The sequence below is a fragment of the Carcharhinus amblyrhynchos genome, chromosome 6, assembly GCF_965287045.1.
Source record: "Carcharhinus amblyrhynchos chromosome 6, sCarAmb.v2.hapA, whole genome shotgun sequence".
In the NCBI taxonomy this organism is placed as follows: Eukaryota; Metazoa; Chordata; class Chondrichthyes; order Carcharhiniformes; family Carcharhinidae; genus Carcharhinus; species Carcharhinus amblyrhynchos.
The window spans coordinates 5,140,709-5,161,806 of record NC_137329.1 but is presented as its reverse complement, the minus strand read 5'-3'; the positions used below and the strand labels follow the sequence as shown (position 1 = coordinate 5,161,806).

The following is a 21,098-nucleotide window of genomic DNA, read 5'->3' as shown; positions in this document are numbered from 1 at the left end:
ATGTTATCGATATTCCACACAAACAACAAAATCAATTATTCTGATCTACAGGAAATCGAAGCACAGAACAAGCTAAAAGAGCTTCATGAGCAGTAAATCTCCAGTGATAGCCCACAAGGATAAATGCCATTCAAGAGAAAACAGGGTGATTTTTGAGATCTTGATAATTACCATGGACTCATGAGAAATTGAAGAGATATTAGAAACAAAAATAAGGTGACAAGGCAAACATGGCCAAATGCAGGTCCATTAGTCTTGCAGATTAGCTGTGCAATAATAGGGTAAATCAGCAGTAAGTATGGACTCAGAGTGAGAGCATTTCAGTCTGGTCAAGCTTCACAATATCTTTGAAGCTGCAATTTTCCAGGAAAGACTTGAAATCATCAAAAGGCCTTATGTGAAAGGCAATTTGTCCAGTTCAAAACTGTAGGGGTTCAGGGAAAATTGCTCAAGGGTAGAAAACAATGGGTATTTGAATAATGTTGAGTGATGGGTGTTGGGAGTTGAGAGTGTTTTTGGCACCTAAGTTGGGCTGTGATCATTAGCTTTTCCATTGGATTCTGAAACTCAAAAGTAAATTGGCAAAATTTTCAAATGAAACCAAGCCTGTGAGAGACTGTGAAATCAACAGGCAGTTGAAGAGTTATGGAATTATGAGTAAACTGGGTTGAAAAATTTGTACGAAATTTAATGCAGACAAGCATAAGAGATGGCATACAGGAAGGAAAAATGGGCGATAATTCATGAACAAGGCTGAACCAAGCCAAGGCTAAGTTCAAAGAGCTACTTGAGTCTTAATATAGTGAACATGTCCAATAAGTGCAGAGCAATTGAAAAAGCCAAGTGAACTAAGTAGTCAAAACATTAGAATACAAGTCATGGAAAATTAAACTATACTTCCCTCGTTTGATGACAGCCTGAATACTACGTTCAGTTCTGGTTACGGTAAGAAGTCTCACAATACCAGTTTAAAGTCCAAAAGATTTACTTGGTATCACTAGCTTTGAGTGCTGCTCCGTCATGTCAGTCATCATTCATTCACCTGATGAAGGAGCAACACTCCAAAGGCTCATGATACCAAATAAACCTGTTGGACTTTAACCTGGTGTTGTGAGGCTTCTTACTGCACCCACCCAATCTAAAGCCAACATCATCACGTCCAACTTGGTTACTGATGTTCTATTACAGTGACTGAGCTATTTAAGAAACAAGTCTATTTTTCTTTACAGGAACCAGGAAGTCAACATTTAGAGAAATCACAGGCATCAGCATATTCTATTTTTATTTTGCGCAGTGAGTTACTATATCACTATGTGCCATCACTACCAGGCTCGGAGATTTAGATACCGCTTTCAATTAGAGGCATACAGTAAATAGATGACAGGTGCAGCTTACCCAAGTGGCACAGAATATTAATCTTTTCCTAAACCGTGAAGATTCACTTACCAACCCTGTTTACATATGAGAGACGTGTATTTCTGCTCATGTATGTCCCTCTTCGTTGCCATCCCTTGAATAATACTCAGGTGTACTGAGCGTACAGATCAAGGTTTCACACCAAGCAGTATAGGAGGGTAATATGGATTGAAATGAAGCTTTTAAAAGGAATACCTTCCAGAAATAGCTCTGCTTCCATCAGACATATATTGCCGTTTCATAATTAAAATTTAAACTTAAATAATTTTGTGAATGACCAGAGTTGAGAACACGTTGCAGACAAGAAAGTTGTATGCAGTAAGCATCTAAATGAACTTGATATTTTAGTATTTTCAGGGTGTTGCTGAAGCTACATTGAAGTACTACAGCAAGGCACTCAAGTTTTATGTAGCTTTAATGCTAAGAAAAAAAACTGAGTAGTTTTTCAGATAAATATATTCAATCTCCTTTACACAATTACTGTACTTTTGCACATTATGACATCCTATTTGTGACTAAGTGGGGGGGTGAGCTTATTGTCTTATACTATCAAAATGACAGTAATGTTGATTTAATTTTGCAATTGCACAAATGAGATCAAGACTTCATGAACTTAAATACCAGAGATTTCACTCATGAAAATGTTGGAATGACTTTAAGCAGCTTAAGGGACAATGTACATTATATGGGTATGGATGCCAGTGCATAAGAAACACAAGAGCAGTTTATGCCTTGTTTTTTTTTAAAGCGATTTACAGTACATTTCTGGTCTACTTTGACATTTCCTCTCATGGTTTCTTATTGCATAATTTGCCAGATCAGAAGATTTACAAATTAGTGGAAGTAACGAAAGGAGAAGTAGAAAACAAAACATTTAATGTAATCCAACAAAATAAGTAGGAACGAGACACGTAGTAATTTCTGATGAGGTGTACAGTCAAATATATTTTGGGAAACAATAAAGGGAGCCATTTGCTCTTCAAATTTCTGATACAGGTCCAAATATGCAACATCACCTTTTGACACACATTTTGGCATACCTATCCTCACAATTAGAAACACTTGCTGCCCCCATTTACAATGCACATCATTTGGAATCCTACAGCTAGTCGGCACAGCAACATCTGATATTTTTCTTTGTCATTAGTCTAGTGTCAATGTCTAAATTTTGATTGAATATGTTACTATTCAGCAACAATTTATTGGGAACCTGCACTCAACTTCTAGACTTGCCAGATTACAAATTCATCATTCATTTGCCAAAGATGATCTCAATACATTTGCACATTAAAAAAAAACTATCTATACAATCAGATCAAAAACAGGCCTATAAAAATACTTAATCTTTTCAAGTTATTGGTTAAGTTCTTGAAAACCTGATAAGTTGACAATGTAGATTCTATCATTCATCACGGTTTACTAATTGATTATAGGTGCACAATACAAAAATACTCAGCATGCAGCAGTGCTGTACAAAATGTTTTATTCCAAAAGGATGGGGCAACGCTTACATTTCCTTCCACTGAAAGAAAATGAGGCGGCGGCGACAATGAACTTTGTTGCATTTCTAAACAGAAGCTGCAATGCCATTGATAGAACTAGCAAATATCTAAAAAAAAGCGTTCTCTAAATATGTAAGGACAGCCCTATAAAAACGTCACATGCAGTTACAGCTTTGAAGAGCGTGTTTCACCTACGGCCTAGAGATAGCACGTATCATACTTTCAGCTTCTGAGTTTGCATTTATTTAATCCAAGTGTTGAAATAAATCTTTCTGCACAATAAGAAAGACAACGGGAACCTTTCACATGCTGCTAAAAATGGTCTGGCACTGTTACATTGCAAACCAAAGACTAAATAAGAAAAAGGTTCCACTGTATAATTTACAAAAGGAAAAAGTATCTTTCCTCACAAATACCTTCTTTATAGGTACTCTATCAGGTAGCTTCCACACAAAGAAAAGCTGTACAATGACTGGATTTTAGAAAATGAATACGAAAATATTATTCATGCAGATGTCCGGATAAAGTATTCATTCACCTCCAACAGCAAGCTTCCAAAATACAGCTAATATTACACAAATCTGCACTATGGTAAATTCAAAATCCCGGTAGTTAAGCAACAATAGTTAAGTGATTCTGCATTACTCATATTTACTTGTATCAATGGCAGTTAATATTGAAGAACAAACATATCCATATATGGATGGTACTTCAGGATCATTTGTTTCACTACTTTGATTTTTGTCCATCGTCAAATTTTGACACTACCACTAACATTTCTACCATGGCCTTCAACATCCCATTGTGCATGGTAAAGGAACTTTGCCAAATTTTCATGTCGCTGTTTCACAATCCACAAGAGCAACTGCCTTAAATTGCCCCAGTTCAAATGCAGAATGCTGGACCCACTATAACAAAAAGAGTGGAAGTTTCACAGCAGGTTTTCCGCAAGACCAAGACACAATCATGCGTGACAGCTTGCAGTTTATTCACTATCACACTGCTGTTTGTGGTGTCCCTGTATCAATCACTGGAACCATAATTTAACATCATGTTTAAGAGTACAGCAATTCCCACAATCTAAACCTAATGCAGAACTGAAGTGGGATGTCATTACTTGATGCATTTGGAGGCTACAGTGGAAATACATTAATAAGAGTCAGCCTACGGCCGGTTGTAAGTTTGTTCACAAGACTGCAAATAAACAGTATATCATTTCTTTCAATAGGTTTAGTGTCCAACCCAACAGCTCAATGATTTTCATGCTCAATTTAAAACATAGATAATGATCAGCTAAAATATTATGCTGTTAGTTATTGGTTTATTGGGGAAAAGGGATTAAAAAACAGGAATTAGCAAGGCATAGCTCAGAAAACTTACCTCATGACTGTTGACTTCTGACATCAAAATGAAGCCCATTGTACAATGTAGAGGCACAATGAGGTAATATTTGATATCACAAGATTATTGGCCATGCAGATAGGCAAAGAAATGGGGGCGGGGAGGTCAAAGCACAAATGCAGACAAAGCTTTGGAATCAGGCAAATCATTTTTTTTTAAACTACAAGTACTCTTTTGAATACAGTACTTCAGTACTATAGCACTCAACAGTTAATCTACACATCATAAAAATGCAACAGGTTACACAAATACTGCACAGCACTAAGATTTTTTTTTATCACAGCATGTAGCTTTATGTTCATCAATAGGGATAGTGCCATTAATTTGCTGAAGGACACATGTTGAACTGAGATCGGGTTGCATCTACCTAGCTTCAGAAAGGTGGGACATTTGACCCAAGTCTCAGGCTGCACACTAATACACCTCTACATAAGTGTATTTCTAGCCACAATTTCCACACAATTAAATCCACCAATCTCAACTGGGAAAAGGCAAAATATAATCCAGTTGGGGAAAATGGACGAAAAAAGCAGAGGGCTGTCTCAGTCATTGGTACTAAAATGCCATCACTTGAAAGACATTGCTTCTCTGCTATCCAGTCTAGGAACCTATTGAAGGGAATTAAAATGTTACAAGTTTCACTAAGGGAAGTATGAAACCCAAAATTTGACAGTGCCAGTGTTGCATGAATCTTCTCATGAACAGTGATGTTACTTTGCCTGGTGGCACTGGCATCAAGTGTATGGCTCATAACTTGCCATACAGGCCGCAGATCACGAAAGGACCAGTTCTTAATATTGTCCCGCATGCAGGTTTTGCATCACGTTTGTGGGAAAGTCAGTTGGAGAACGCGTGGGAGCTGCTCACAAACATCTCTACCGTATTTTAGTTTTACCGTGGTGCTTTGCCAAGATGGATTTTGGAATGTCAATTGTTGCTGTGCTTTTTGTTTGAAAATTTCACCCAGCCTATAATTATTATAAAATGTCGGAACAGCAGTATAAAACAAAGAAAACGAAATAAAAAGCACATTTTGGAACAGGAGTGTGGGTTTGGAAAACAGCTTCACGTTCCCACATATAAACATAGGTTGAAATGTACAAAGGTATCTTCTAGAAATTAGGTTTGCTTAAATACAGAATTCTGCTTTGAAGGCTCCTAGCAGTTCTCGCAGGTGCTCTGTAGCGATCCCAAGATTATAATACACAGTAACTGCTGCACAATGGACAATGATGAAGGAGCCTTCAGGTTTAATAGAGGCGTCCCCTGCTACGATTTCCTCGTCCGCCCCAGCCTCGACCTCTGCCCCCACGAAAACCTCCTCGCTGTTCTGTAAAGAAAGAAAATAATACTTAAATGTGTTTTCTTATTAAGAACTAGGAGCAGGAGTAGGCCATTTGGCCCCTCGAGCCTGATCTGCTATTCAATTAGATCATGACTGATCTTTTTGTTGACTCAGCTCCACTTACTCGCTTGCTCACCTTAACCCTTAATTCCATTACTGTTCAAAAATCGATCTATCTTTGCCTTAAAAACATTCAATGAGGCAGGGAATTCCACAGATTCGCTATTTATTTACTACCTTTAGCTGGTACATAAACCAAGCGAGGATAGACAACTCAAACCCAAATATGACATGGCCACTTTGATGCAGTTACCAAATGGTGGGTGAGTACCAGGCAGTGATGTCTTCCTCTGCCATAATGGTGAAACACTCAATAGTCTTGTGGGTGGCATTTTCTTCACAGCAAACTGCTAAACTGAGAAACTTAGTGACTTACGGACAAACCCATATTCCATCATTGGTGCTATTCAATCTATTATTATCACTGTAGAAAAATTAAATTGCCAGGATCTCCAATTTGCTTGACATAGCTTACCATATGAAAAGTTACCAAGATTACTGCTGTATTTGCCACTGGGTGGATTGTAGATCTGCCTGGTGTCCCGCTTTTGTGCTGGAGATTGTTTCTTGGGAGGGGATGAAGTGTTTTCCTCAGCCATACGCTTTTGCCTATTAACATCAACCAGATTAATTAGCCTTGAAGTTTCTATTACTTAAAGTTACTGAATTATATAAAGAAATATTAGGTTAAGGCAGAAATTATGAAGTGCTTATTTATCACAGTCACATGTTTAGCTTTTGAGCTAGGGAAATTCCTGCTGTCAGTTCATACCGTGCATGCGCCCCCTCCAGTCTGTTCTGTTCAGTAAAATCATGGCTGCCCTTAGCTCCACTTTCCTATCAGTCACCAGTCCTCCCCCCACCCTCCCCACAATCTCCACCCTCCATCCCCAATAACCCAGCTTCCACTGCTCTCTGGGGGAGAGAATCACACAAACTAATGACCCCCTGAGATTCCTCCTGAGAGAAAACACAAACTTATTTGCACCTTCAGCAAATTGTAGCAATGCAGTAGATATATACCAGAATAGTTCTGTTGGTAGTCAGATGATACAACTTCAGTCAATTTGGAATTTCTAAGTGTCAGCTGTGGTTCAGTTGTGTCTAAATCAGAAGGTTGTGGGTTCAAGTTCTTCTCAGTGACTTGTGCATAAAAATCAAGGTTGACACTCTAGCGCAGGACTGAAGGCACTTGCTGTGTTGAAGTACTGTCTTCTAAATGAGGTGTTAAATTAAGGTCCCAAGCACCCTTTCTAGTGGAGAGGGTACTTGGGACCTCAGTACTGATGTGGAGTTATTCCAGATATGCCTCTCCAGATCTACTGCTCTGTCAATGCCACAATTACAGACAAATCAGTCATTATTACATTGCTGTTTGTGGGAGCTTGTGGTGTGTTTCATTGTTTCCTACATTACGATGATGTCCACATGTCAAAGGCACTTCAAAGTGCTGTAAAGGACTTTGGAACATCACGAGGCCATGAAAGGTGCTATATAAATGCAAGTTTGCCTCCCTATTTTGCAGCCAAGATGAAAACTGTGGTCACATGGTCAACATCTAGAAACTTCATGTCAGTTCCTAACTACCCACTAGTCTTGCTAAAGGAGATGAAATTAAACACCAATTTGGTTGATCCACTTCTTTCATTGCCGTGTTTTCTCTGTACTTGCATCTTGAGTCTTCCTGCTAGTTAACTATTAGACTTCGCAGTTCTAAGGTTAATAGTACAAAACTACATCAAAACTGAAAATTTGAAGCCCATCTTTGCATTGAAAATAGATCAAATGACAAATTTAAAAAGATCAAAAACAATTCAAAAACTTCCATTCCTTAGGCTATAACAGAAAATACACAAGATTTCATAAGCAGTGCCAATTTCCCAAATTAACTTATCCCAATTTTGCTGGATAGACTAGATCAAATCTTGAGCATTATCAATTGATACCCTCTCTGTCCTCATAAACAAATCCCTTATCCCCTTAACAAACCTCTGCTGAACTCTCTCCATGGTGTTCAAATCTTTTCCAATAAGGACTTTCCAACTACTTAACAACTGATTTATCATTTATCACAAAATCCCTACAGTTCAGAGAGAAGCCTTTTGGCCTATTGAGCCTGTACCAACAACAATCCCAGCCAGAACTTATCCCTGTAACCCCACATATTTATCCTGCTGATCCCCCTGATACTAAGAGGCAATTTAACATGCTAACCTGCACACCTTTGGACTCATGCATTTATAGTGTAGATTTCAGATCTTTTAAAATAAAGAATCCCACAGATTTTGTTTAAAAATATTAATAACCATGGTAAAATAGTGCAGTTATTGGGATCAAGCCTCACTCAGCTGCAATGTGAAGATTTTTTTCAATCTTGAGTTATTGCCACAGGTTCTTAGCATTAGATTATTAGCAAGAAGTGAAAACAGTGTACAATGTTAGAAGATGCAAAGATAACCTTACCCTCCTTCAACCTTTTGTACGGGCTTCCATGAAAGCGTGACTGTGCTTTTGTAAGAGGGAGGATTGTGGAACAGGTCCTAACCAAAACAAAATGTGCAGGTTATACAATGCTGTTTCAGCCCAATTTACAGCACCCAGGTGTCAGTCATAACCTATTTGGCTGACTGTATAAAAGTATACGTTTCAAGGTATTAAAGTGCAGCATTTAAAAATCTTCATCGATTCTAGGCAGGTATCTGCACATGCCAACGCAATACGGTAGCTTTTCTTTACCAGACTGTCATTTATTGGTATTGAACAATATGACAACATTTAAAACAATTCCAAGCTCTGTAGGTAACTAAGAATTTTATATGCATAACATCCTAAAATAAGTCACTTTTTGTACAAATGATATTAAAAATTATTACCTTGATGAGAACATTAATGTTATTGGTTATCTTCAATGCAACAACTTTAATTTTATTCTGTGGAAAAGGAACAGCGCAATGTGTAAAACATAAATTTTTACATTCCAAAATACATTGTTAGAAGCTTCACAATTCTGTCCTAAGTGTCAATGTAGTATTAATTACAGTGCATGGAAATTGCCTTGTTAAGGGAATTGCAAGTTAAACATTTGACATCGATTGTCCAAGAGACAGCTGGAATACTTTGGAGGAGAGCTCCTTGCAGTAGCACTGAGGACATGTGATTTTTTTTGGTTTATATCCAATTCAATTCAATCAAAGTCCAATTCAAAGTCTCAGCTAGTGAGACATTCCCGATCCAAGCTGACAAGAGCAAGCACTGCACCTCCTTCAAGGCTTGATCTCATTTGCATCTTAGCCGAAAGGCCAAAATGCTGCTTTTAAAAATTGCTTCAAATGAAGCCTCAGCGCATCTCATGACCTCAACCAAGTGCAGGATGCCAAAACTACACCTGGTCTTAGCCAAAAGGCCGAGAAGCATGTGTTACAATAAACTGGCTTGAACCCAAAAGACCAGTCTGGATTGATTCTTTCACCATAGCCACTTGTTAAGAGAAACAAAAGACACTTTTTAGTAACTCTTTTGTGCTAAGCTATCTAAGAAGGGGCTCCCATACTGGACAGGGGTTCCACGGTTAGTCCGGCTGTTACAAATTTAAAAAACCTTCCTTCCAGGTTAACCAACTGAAGGTGATTGTTTCATGTTTTTGGTGACTGATGGGCATACTAGAAGCCAGCCTCTGATTGGATGAACTGGTAATACTTCGATCAAAATACAGGGAAGTGAGGCCGGAGACACGGCGGGGGGTGGGTGTGTGTGTGTGTTCCGACCATAAGACATAGCGGCAGAATTATGCCACTCAGCCAAGTCTGTTCTGCCATTCAATCATGGCTGATACTTTTCTCATCCCCAAGTGCATGTTTGTACCTAATGCGCAATAATAACTATTTTGTTTTGTGATTTAATCCTTCGATACAATAAGCCTTTTTTTTTTAAAGGAGATCCATCAGTTCACTTGGGATGTCAAAAGAGTTCTGTGGCTGGCAAGGCTTGGGAAACCTAAGCTGTTCCCAGCTGTCTCATTCTTTATGTCCAAAAAACCAATGTACGAGAATACATACCTCCTCTGTCTTCAAAGCTTCACCAGTTTTTCCTTGTAGAGCAAGACGTAGCTGTCTGATGTAAACTTGCAAACCTCTTGCAAAATACTGCAATCTGAACATAAAAATCACACAATTAAAATCAGAGGGGAGAGGGTAGTGTAACATATTCTAGATTGCTCTCTTAGCTCCAAGTCCAAAATTTAAACCCACTTCTTTCTGCATTATGGAGGAAGACAACAAATTGCAAAGTAACAAACAAACTTGTCGAATGAGCATATGAACTTCTGCAGGGGTTACATTTTGGTGAGAAAGGGGTGGCACAGTGGTTAGCATTGCTGCTTCACAGTGCCAGGGACCTGGGTTAGATTGCCGGTTTGGACCACTGTCTGTATGAAATTTGCATGTTCTCCCCGTGTCTGCGTGGGTTTCCTCCGGGTGCTCCAGTTTTCTCGCTCAGTTTGAAAGAAGAGCTGGTTAGGTGCATTGACCCGAACAGGCACTGGAGTGTGGCGACTAGGGGAATTTCACAGTAGCATCATTGCATTGTTAATGTAGGCCTTACTTGTGACTAATAAATAAACTTTACATTTTAAAAAGTTGGGAAGAAACTAAATGGGACCTGGGAATACATATATGTCAATCATTACAAGCTGTGATACAGGGCAAAATGCCACAACAAAAGCAAACCAAGCGCCACAGTTTAGTGAGACGGATACAACTAAAAAGTGGGGAAGTCATGCTAAGTCTCTATCAAACCTTGGTTAGGCCACACTTGAACCATGTACAGTTCTGATCACCACATTAAAAAGAAAATGTATAGAGCTGGAGGAGATGATGCAAATAAGATTGACAAGGAAGATACCAGAAATGTGAGGTTGTAAATATTAGGAAAGGATGAAGGGACTGAAACGCTTTTCTCTTTAAAAGTGGTGGCGGAGGGGTGGCCTCACAGTGTCTTAGAGTCATAGGGGTTTACAGCATGAAAACAGGCCCTTCAGCCCAACTTGTCCATGCCACCCTTTTTTTAAAAACCCCAAAACCAATCCCAATTGCCCGCATTAGGCTCATATCCCTCTACACCCATCTTACCTATGTAATTGTCCAAATGCTTTTCAAAAAACAAAATCTTAAAATGATGAAATACAGAAAGACAAAAGACAAAAGAGAGTGCTTTCACTTGCAGAGGAAGAGCATACCTAAAGGTCATCAAAAAAGTCTCAAAATATCAAATAGGAAATTCGGCAAGTCTTTTAACCAAGGGTAATGAGGATGGCAACTCACTCCCACATGGAGAGGTCAGAGTGAATAGCACAGATATACTTAAGGGGAGGCTAGACAAACAGATGCAGGAGATGGGAATACAGAAAAGTTAAACATGGCAAGAACAAGAGAAAGATCAAGTAGAAGAGAAAAACTGATGCAAACCTGATGTGGAAATATCGATGTTGGACTGGGGTGGGCACAAAAAAAAAGTCTCACAACATCAGGTTGAAGTCCAGAGCTCTCCAGTCACCTGATGAAGGAGCAGCACCCCAAATGCTCATGATTCTAAATAATTGTGACTTCTTAGTGATACAGACAGGTTGGTCTGAATGACCTGTTTCTTTGCTTCATATTTTATGTAATTAACTGCAATAATTCATCTTACTGAGAAGTTGCATGCAAAGCAAATTCAAGTAATAACCCAATTTTGTGAGAGCATGGCCCTGAACTACTGCTACAATTTACACTAAACTGGAAATTGCTGAAAGATTGCATGGATGGCTGATGTAGGATTACAATAAAAATGGGAAAAGCACAATTTCTATTCAGTGATTGAGAAGCGATGTCTTTCAAGCGACGGAAAGGATGAGCCAGCAGGAACTTCAGAGATAGTCTACCAATGCAACATACCCAGGTGAAGTAAAGAACTCACTTTACACCTCAGATTAACTGGCCATTCCTAGGGCAGATCTTATCGTATTATTCTAGAATGATACAGCATTGGAGGGCATTCAGCCTATCACACCGTTGCCAACTCTTCGGTAGAACGAGTCCCACTCACACACCTTTCTTAATAGCCCTACAAGCTTGTCCTCATCAAGTATTTATCCAATTTCCTTTTGCAAGTTACTGTTGAAGACGCTTCTAACACCCTGTTGAGAATGTATTCCAGATCACTATCAGCTTTATGCAGGGAAAAAAAAACTTTCCTCATGTCAAAGAATCTCTGGTTCTTTTTGATAATTGACTCAAGTTCGTGCCTTGTGTCTATTGGCCTGTCTGCATTGTTTTCTTATTTACTCCATCAAATCCTTCATGATTTTGAATAACTATCTAATTGCTCACTGTTGTCTGTTCCAAGTAGAACAACCCCAGCTTCTCCAATCTCTCTACACATATCAAAGCAGTTACAAGCACCAACAATTACTTCTATGCTTACTATTAGCTAGCCGGAACTTGAACTATCTTCCTCATTAGATTTACCGGAAAAACGTAGGAATGATTTGTGCAAATGACTCGAGAAGAGGAAGATCACGTTCAAGTTTGTTTACTAATACAATTTAGAAGAGAAATAGTTTTTAACAGAAAGATGTAAACAAGCAACAATTGTCCCACCTGATTTTAAAGTCCTTCAGTCGATCTGCATTGAGTTTTGCTGTGAGGAAATCAGGCAGCTTCTTTCCAAGTTGATGAAAGCCGAACAACAGACACTCAACATAACTGAACTGTAGTTTGGGCTCCTCATTGCCTGCGTTCTCACCATTTTCTGCCTCTTCCAGGGGCAACGGCATATATTCCTGGGTTTTTTCAGAAATTCTAGATTAACTTCAAGATATTTGTTGATCAGCATTTGTAAGATTATTTTATTTCTTTCATGGAATGTGAGTGTTGGCTGGCATTTATCACCCGTCCCAATTGCTCCTGAACTGCAATGGCCTGCTAGGCCATTTCAGAGGGCAGTTGAGAGTCAACCAGATTGCTGTGGATCTGGAGTCACACGTAGGCCAGACTGCGTCAGGAAGGCAGAATTCCTTCCTTCAAGGACATTAGTGAACCAGATGGAGTTTTTATGGGAATCAATGATAGTTTCAACATCACCACTGCTGAGACTAGCTTTCAATTCCTGATTTCATTCATTGAATGTAAATGTAAAATCAACCAGCTGCCGCGGTGAAACTTGAACCCATGTCCCCAGAGTATTAGTCTGGGTTTTGAATTACTAGTCTATTGACATTGCCATTAACACCATTGCTCTCCCGCTATGTATGATTTTCCACAAGTTACACTGCATATGGAGAAAATCTCATCCAAGCTTACACAGTTCTTAACGACAAAACCAGATAAACGTGTCAGCAAGTGTCTGACAAAAGTCACCTGCTTTTAAAGAAATCAGCAAGAGCCATATTTGGTTATGAAGAAATTAGATATAGCTCTTGGAGCTAAAGGAATATTGGGGGTGGGGGGGAGATCAGGATATTGAATTTGATGATCAGGCATGATTATAATAGTGGAGCAGGCTCAAAGGGCCAAATGGCCTACTCCTGCTTTTAGTTTCACTGTTTCTCTCACAACTTCACAAAACGTAGTTTTGAATAAAATGATGTTAGAATCATTTGAAACAATGCAAAGTAAAAATTATGAAAGGAACAAATAATGTGATCAGCAAAGTAAAAATTGTAACCAAAGAGAAATGAAAACAATTATACCATTAGCTATTATACATTTGATAGCCATGCAATCAAAACTTTTTGTGCTGCATTCATCCGGACAGTGTGCAAGAAATTACCAAGAGTAATGGGGAAACAGCTATTTATATTGCATGAGAAGACAGTGCTGACTGGTTGGTAAGTGGACTTTGATTGTGAAATGGTTGCTATGGAGAATACAGCATGGAACAGTTAACTGCCCAGTTTTCATCAAATTCAAGGGTAGGTCGACTCTGGTTGGTCAAGGCATTGTCCTGGAGAATGAATCATGGAATAACTGTTACATAAGCGTTTGTTTAGTTGAAATAAAGCGCAATGTGCGGACATGTTTCTTCTGTCTGTGAAGAACAGGACTGTACGTTTGAATGTGAGACTTCTGGCACGTGTATGTGAGCCACACTGCAATTACACATTCCAGAGTAAAGTGCATGAACATAAGAAATAGGAACAGGAGAGGAGTAGGCCATCCAGCCCCGCCATTCAATAAGATCATGGCTGATCTGTCGTGTCTCAGTTCCACATTCCGGCCCTCTCCCCATAACCCTTAATCCCCTCGCTTATCAAAAACCCATCAACCCGCGTCATAAAAATATTTAGCGAGGCAGCCTCCACCACTTCAACGGGCAGAGAATTCCAGAGATTCACCACCCTTTGAGTGAAGAAGTTCCTCCTCAACTCCGTTCTAAACCGTCCCCCCCCCCCCTTTATCTTGAGGCTGTGCCCCCTAGTCCTACTGTCCTTTCTGAGCGGGAAGAGCCTCTCCACCTCTATCCTATCCATCCCATTCATCATCTTATACATCTCAATGAGATCTCCCCTCATTCTTCTAAACTCTAACGAGTACAAGCCCAGTTTATTCAGCCTCTCCTCATAGCTCAACCCCCTCAACTCCGGAATCAGCCTAGTAAACCTCCTCTGCACTCCCTCCAAGGCCAAAATATCCTTGCGTAAATACGGCGACCAAAACTGCACACAGTACTCCAGCTGCGGCCTCACCAATGCCGTATACAGCCACAGCAAGACCTCCCTACTTTTATATTCAATCCCCCTCGCTATGAAGGCCTGCATCCCATTCGCCTTCCTGACCACCTGCTGCACCTGCAGGCTGGGTTTTTGCGACTCATGCACAAGGGCCCCGAGGTCCCTCTGCACCATTGCCTGCTGCAGTTTTTCGCCCCGTAAGTAATAGTCCTTCCTACCATTATTCCTACCAAAGTGGACCACCTCGCACTTGCCAACATTAAATTCCATTTGCCATTTCCTGGCCCATTCGCCCAGCCTATCTAGATCCTTCTGCAGACTCTGCACACCCTCCGCGCAATTTGCCGTTCCACCAATCTTGGTGTCATCAGCAAATTTCGACACCCTACACTCGGTTCCCTCCTCCAGATCATCTATATAAATGGTAAATAGCTGAGGCCCCAGCATCGACCCCTGGGGCACTCCACTAGTCACCAACCGCCAATCCGAATAGCACCCATTGACCCCCACTCTGTCTCCTATTTGACAACCAATCCTCTATCCACGCTAACACCCTACCCCCAACTCCATGCCCCCTTACCTTCTGCAGTAACCTCTTGTGAGGTACCTTGTCAAACGCCTTCTGAAAATCAAGAAAGACCACATCCACCTGCTCTCCTCGATCCACCGCCCTAGACACATCCTCATATAACTCCAATAAATTTGTCAGACACGACGTCCCCTTAACGAAACCGTGCTGCGTCTGCTCTATCAAGCAATTCCCCTCAAGATGCCTCGCTATTTCCTCCTTGATGACGGATTCTAACATTTTACCTACAACAGACGTTAAACTAACCGGCCTATAATTCCCTGCCTTTTGCTTGCCACCCTTCTTAAACAACGGCGTAACATTAGCCGCTTTCCAATCTTCCAGCACTTGCCCGGAATCCAGCGACGTCTGGAAAATAACCACCAAGGCATCCACAATCACCTCCGCCATTTCTTTCAGAACCCTCGGATGCATTCCATCCGGTCCTGGTGACTTGTCCACAATCAGTCCCTCCAGTCTGTCGAGCACTGCCTCTCTAGTAACAATAATGTCATTGAGACCCTCCAGTCCTACCACCTTTCCATCGCTAACACCCGGCAAATTATTCACATCTTCCTCCGTGAAGACCGAAACAAAGAAGTTATTCAAGACCTCAGCCATTTCCCTATCCCCTACCACTAAGTCCCCCCTCTCATCCTCTAAGGGTCCAACGTTCACCCTAGCCAGCCTCTTCCTTTTTACATATTTATAAAAACTCTTGCTATCCTTTTCTATATTAAGCGCTAGCCCAGCTTCATAGTTTCTCCTACCCTTCTTTATCAACTTCTTTGTCAATCTTTGTTGACATTTAAACCTCTCCCAATCCTCTTCTCGCCCACTGCTCTTAGCTACTCTAAACGCCTCCGCTTTTAATTTAACACTTTCCTTCACCTCCTTCGTTATCCATGGCTTATGCTTACCAGCAATTTTTCAAATAACTGTTTCAAGTTACTTTCTAGCTTTTCCATATCACCACAGAATGGTGTCATTTCTCCCAGCAACTTCAAAACCTGTAAAGTTAAAATACAGAGCTTTTAGACACTATTAAAAACATCTCAACATACTAACACTGACATACAGTTAAAGGATCATTCCTTAAAATACAAATCGTCAAGGAATTCTGTAACGTGCCTAGCTTTGAAACTAATTTGTGAATTTAGGTCAACATTTTGAGGAGCTATGTCCAACAACCTTCCTGGATGCACTTTAAGGAAAGCAGTGATATATTATACATGTCCACCGTTGCCTAGTCATTCTCAAAACGGGAGTTTGTGGTGAGGATGGCACATGGCTCACAAGAGCCAGGATCCCTAAATAGCTCAACATCCTCACAGTGCATTGGTGCCCTCGTTAAAATATTGCTTCTTTAAAAAAAAAATTTTTTTAACTCTGATTCTACTCAAATTAAGGCAGTCAGAGGCACCAATCTGGAATCAAGTGGTTTAATCGACAAATCGTTACTTATGCATCAAACAACGGTGCAGCTGGAAGATCACTCAGACTGGAGAGCAATTGAATAAGTACAGGAATTCCCCATTTTAAGTTGGAACTGCTGATACTGAAGCAAGTTCTCCCATCGATGTGTATGCAGTATCAGATGTGTTCCCAACTCAAATTATCCAGTCCCAATACATCATTTGAAGATGACATAAACAAAACACATTGTCAATAAAACTTACACATTCCCAATGAAATGGTAAAGAGCTAAGGAGAAGAGGTTTTGATTTTCCTGGTTACTCACAATTACAGCTACAAAATAGATTCCCAAAATATTTTCAGAGCTTGCTTTTCCATATATTCTCACGTTAATTTGCACCACCTCTTACAATAACCAGGTTGTGTGCATTACCCCCAACACACCGATGTGTGTCCCGTTACTGGACATCTTCTTGGCTTTGGACCTCTTCTTCTGTAGAGCCAATGACCGTTCCCTCAGTGGCTAGGGCGCTGATTGGCATGGCTTTCCTCTTGGCACTCTGCTTTGCCACTGTAATTGTTCAGGGTGGATCTGGGGCAAGGCAGTCTGGCATTCAGGCTTGGTGCTGCCAGGGCAAATGAAGGTGCAAACAGCCGTGGACTCCTCGTGCTGCTGTACAACATGTAAAGTCCATGGTGTGGATTCAAAAGAGCATGTTTTTGGCCACCGTTAGGAAAAGTGTGTTCCAAAGTGTGGGAGTAGGTAGGAACAGAATAGATCAACAGCGTGTTCCACAGTGGGTGGTGCAGATCAAACCTGACCCGAAAGTTCAAGAGAATGGAGAAACGGTCCTTTATTGATCCACCAGGCTGGTACCAACGTAGACAGTAACCAAAAACTTTTCACCCAATTTCCAACTATTTCATAACAGGATAGCTGGTACTTAAAACAAATACAGGTAGCATCTTTTAAAAAACTACATAGCAATGAAACTACTCTATTTGGGACTACTTAAAAGAAGGTATAGCCATACTTAATTGATTTTACATTAAACATGCAGTCAATTGTTTGCAAAAGTTCTCCCATGTCTATTGCTTCAGATAACACAGAAACAATTTAAAATAGCTTCATCCTTAATAGGTACAAAAAAAATTGACAGGGAACCTTGTATTTTGATGGAACAAGTCAAGTTGTCAAAGCTACTTATTTTGCAAAAATAACAAATCAATCTAGTCCATTCTCTTACCTCCAACTGAATGTCAAGTCCTTCCACTGGACTAGTAAGGGAGCTGAGGTTTGGCAGCACTTGCTCGCAAAAGTAGGTGACAAACCTAGTTGAATGCACATTTTTCTGAAAGTACAAATAAAACTGAATGTAAAAGACACAAGTAAAAATGATCATTTCTGTCTAAACTTGATCTTTTTTTAGGATTCTAATTTTCATCAGTTAAGAATCCATGGCCTGTAACTTCCTTGGAGCAGCTACCAGCACTGGAATGATTCAGGTCGGCAGTTCCACTGTTATTCTTGTCACTATCATTACATTCAAACTCTCTTCTTAACATTCAGGCAAAACATCTGCCAGTCATAAATATTTGATCAACTTCTATCTGTGCATAGACAATACTGAAGCTTTGGCTCTCCACCACCATTTTAACTCCATAAATGCTAACATTAGGTTGGGGATAAACTAGAACACTCTCCAGTTATGACCCAACCACATTAGTTCCGTTCAGTTTGAGAGAGATTTGGCACTAAAGTCTGAAATCCATTCTCCTTAACTGGTTCCTGTTCAGATTAAACTTAATGCTGCCTGCTCATTGCTGCTATTCTGTTATGTCTAGCTTCAACAACCTCGCGCCGCCACCGACCCCCCCAACCCAATATCAAATCAATCACTATCCCTACAATAGATTGCTACCTCGCCTCCATTACAGTTCATCCACATCCTGTTAAGTGCTCCTTTTGACAAGACGGACTCTCCCTATCTGAATGTCTGGTTTATCAAATAGAGGCAGGCTCTAAAGTGAATTTGACATTTTAGAGTGTCACGGTAGCACAGTTGTGAGCGTTGCTGCTTCAGTGATTCCAGCCCTGGATGACTGTCTTTCTGGTGTTCTCCCTGTGTCTGCATGGGTTTCCTCCAGATGCTCCAGTTTCCTCATACAGTCCAAAGATGTGCAGGTTAGGTAGATTGCCCATGCTAAGTTGCCCCTTAATGTCTCAATACGTGTAGGTTCTGAGGATTAGCAGGGGAAATATGTCGGATTATGGGGATTGGGCTTGAGTAAGATGCTCTATTAGAGAGCTGTTCCCGACTTGATGGGCCAAATGGCCTCCTTCTCCACTGTAAAGATGCTATGATCTATTTCACAACCATCCTCACTATCCCTCACATTTCAAGAAAAGTGTGAAATACTCAAATTCTCATTTTAAAGCCCAGTTGATGCAGAGGAATAAACTTTAATTGCCAATGCACCTGGTCACATGAACCTATGTAAATCAAATTGAGATTAAAATCTGCATCAGTGATATTAGGCCCATTTCTTAGACACAGAACAAAGGATCTGCCCACCTTCAAAAGCAGGAATGGCTATCTGAAACAGCAGATTCAGGACTTTCTATTGCACACGTTAGTGGAATCCAACTGTAAAATTGCAGGTTTCATCCAGCTGCCTGGCTAACAAAGTAGCCACTTTGCCGAGGGCAAGGCAGAAATTAACCTGGTGAACAATTCTGAAATTCAATGAAAATAAAGTGAGCCTTACCGAGAAAAGTGGCACTGCTTGTTTTGTGCACTGTAGTAGTCTGTCGACAGAATCTGGATCTGCAGGGTTGAACACCTGCTCTAAATCTGCCTGTTCAGCCACCAACTCGACCAACTGCTGCCGACCACTTACTGTCTGAAGGTTCTTCAGGCTAGAAAGAATCTTCATGAATAGAACAAACTCCTCTCCTGTCACATCATCCAGCACCTGACATAAAAATAAAAACACATTATGAAATAAATGTTGCTCCTTACAAACGACATTTCTGCATTAATAACTTCAGGAGAGAGGCCAGACTTGTTCATGATTGTATATTTGGAATTTTGATTTTCTAGATTTGATTGAACCCTTTTTTGAATTCTGTATAGTCCAAATTAAAAACCCTAACAACAAGTTTGAATAAGGTTCTTCTGTTCTTTTTTTAAAAATAGTGAATCCACAAACATACGAATCAACAAATGGCACGGTAGCACAGTGGGTAGCACTGCTGCCTCACAGCGCTAGGGACCCGGGTTCAATTCCCAGCTTGGGTCACTATCTGTGTGGAGTCTGCACGTTCTCCCCGTGTCTGCGTGGATTTCCTCCAGGTGCTCCAGTTTCCTCTCACGTCTGAAAGGTGTGATGTTAGTTGCATTGGCCATGCAAATTCTCCCTCAGTGTACCCAAATAGGCACCGGAGTGTGGCGACTCGGAGATTTTCACAGTAACTTCATTGCAGTGTCAATGCAAGTCTACTTGTGACACTAATAAATAAACTTTAAAAACTTTAGTTTCCTTTCTGAAGGTTAGGTGCATTGGCCATGCTAAATTGTCCACTAGTATCCAAAGATATGTAAATTAGATGGATTAGACATAGTAAACCTGCAGGGTTACGGAGATAGGGTGGGCCTGGGTAAGATGCTCTTTTGGAGAATTGGTGCAGACACAACGGCTGAATGGCCTCCTTCTACACTGAAGGGATTGTGTGTGTTGTGTTTTAAAATCAAAGCTGCAGTAGTGTGTAAAAAGTACACGGTCATTAGTAAAAGCTTTTACTAAAAGCTTTTTAATAGTACTGTGTGCAGTTTTGGTCCCCTCATTTGCGAAAGGATATACTGGCCTTGGAGGGAATACAGAGAAGGTGCACCAGGCTGATACCGGAGATGAGGGGGTTAGCTTATGAAGAGAGATTGAATAGACTGGGCCTGTACTCGTTAGAGTTTAGAAGGCTGAGGGGGGGATCGTATAGAGACTTACAAGATAATGAAGGGGCTAGATAGGGTAGAGGTAGAGAGATTCTTCCCGCTTAGAAAGGAAAACAGAACGAGAGGGCACAACCTCAATACGGGGGGGGGGGGGGCAGTTTAGAACGGAGTTGAGGAGGAACTTCTTCACTCAAAGGGTGGTGAATCTCTGGAATTCTCTGTCCATTGACGTGGTGGAGGCTACCTTGCTGAATATATTTAAGTCACAGGTAGATAGATTTTTGACAGACAAGGGAATTAAGAATTATGGGGAGAAAGCGGGAAAGTAGAACTGATCCACTTCAGATCAGCCGTGATCTTATTGAATGGCGGGGCAGGCTCGAAGGCCTACTCCTGCTCCTATTTCTTATGTTCTTTTAGTACTCAATTACTTCGGCATTTTTGGTTTGAGCTAGCTGAACACCTTGATGCTGTAAGTTCAAAACAGTGCACATCAGGCACAGGGCTTGATGGAATGAATGATCCTTCACTTTATACCACAAAAATCAGAATGCTGCGGTTCTGCTCCAAGTGGAATTCTGCAGATGGGTACTGAAGTGCACTTGCTGCTTTATTCTCAGTGACACTTGGAAGTGGCTATTCTAATATTAGAAAATAAAATGCCAGCATTGATTCGTCCCAATATTAGAAATTTAAATATGTCCAAATCACACTATTTGAGACTATACTG

General features: G+C 40.5%; 1 protein-coding gene across 1 annotated transcript in view; it reads right to left on the bottom strand.

Annotated features, from left to right (window-relative positions):
* Positions 1 to 2,271: 2,271 nt before the first annotated feature.
* The window catches only part of api5 (apoptosis inhibitor 5), a 35,060-nt gene continuing 16,233 nt past the window's right edge, over positions 2,272 to 21,098 (bottom strand). Inside the window, exons 6-14 of the mRNA XM_080189855.1 lie at positions 19,185 to 19,391; positions 17,663 to 17,767; positions 15,920 to 16,009; positions 12,360 to 12,541; positions 9,780 to 9,873; positions 8,598 to 8,654; positions 8,188 to 8,264; positions 6,200 to 6,333; positions 2,272 to 5,649 (exon numbers count right to left, since the gene is read on the bottom strand). Coding sequence (XP_080045981.1) covers positions 5,570 to 5,649; positions 6,200 to 6,333; positions 8,188 to 8,264; positions 8,598 to 8,654; positions 9,780 to 9,873; positions 12,360 to 12,541; positions 15,920 to 16,009; positions 17,663 to 17,767; positions 19,185 to 19,391 — 1,026 coding nt within the window. The 3' untranslated portion in view covers positions 2,272 to 5,569. The remainder of the gene's footprint in view (positions 5,650 to 6,199; positions 6,334 to 8,187; positions 8,265 to 8,597; positions 8,655 to 9,779; positions 9,874 to 12,359; positions 12,542 to 15,919; positions 16,010 to 17,662; positions 17,768 to 19,184; positions 19,392 to 21,098) is intronic.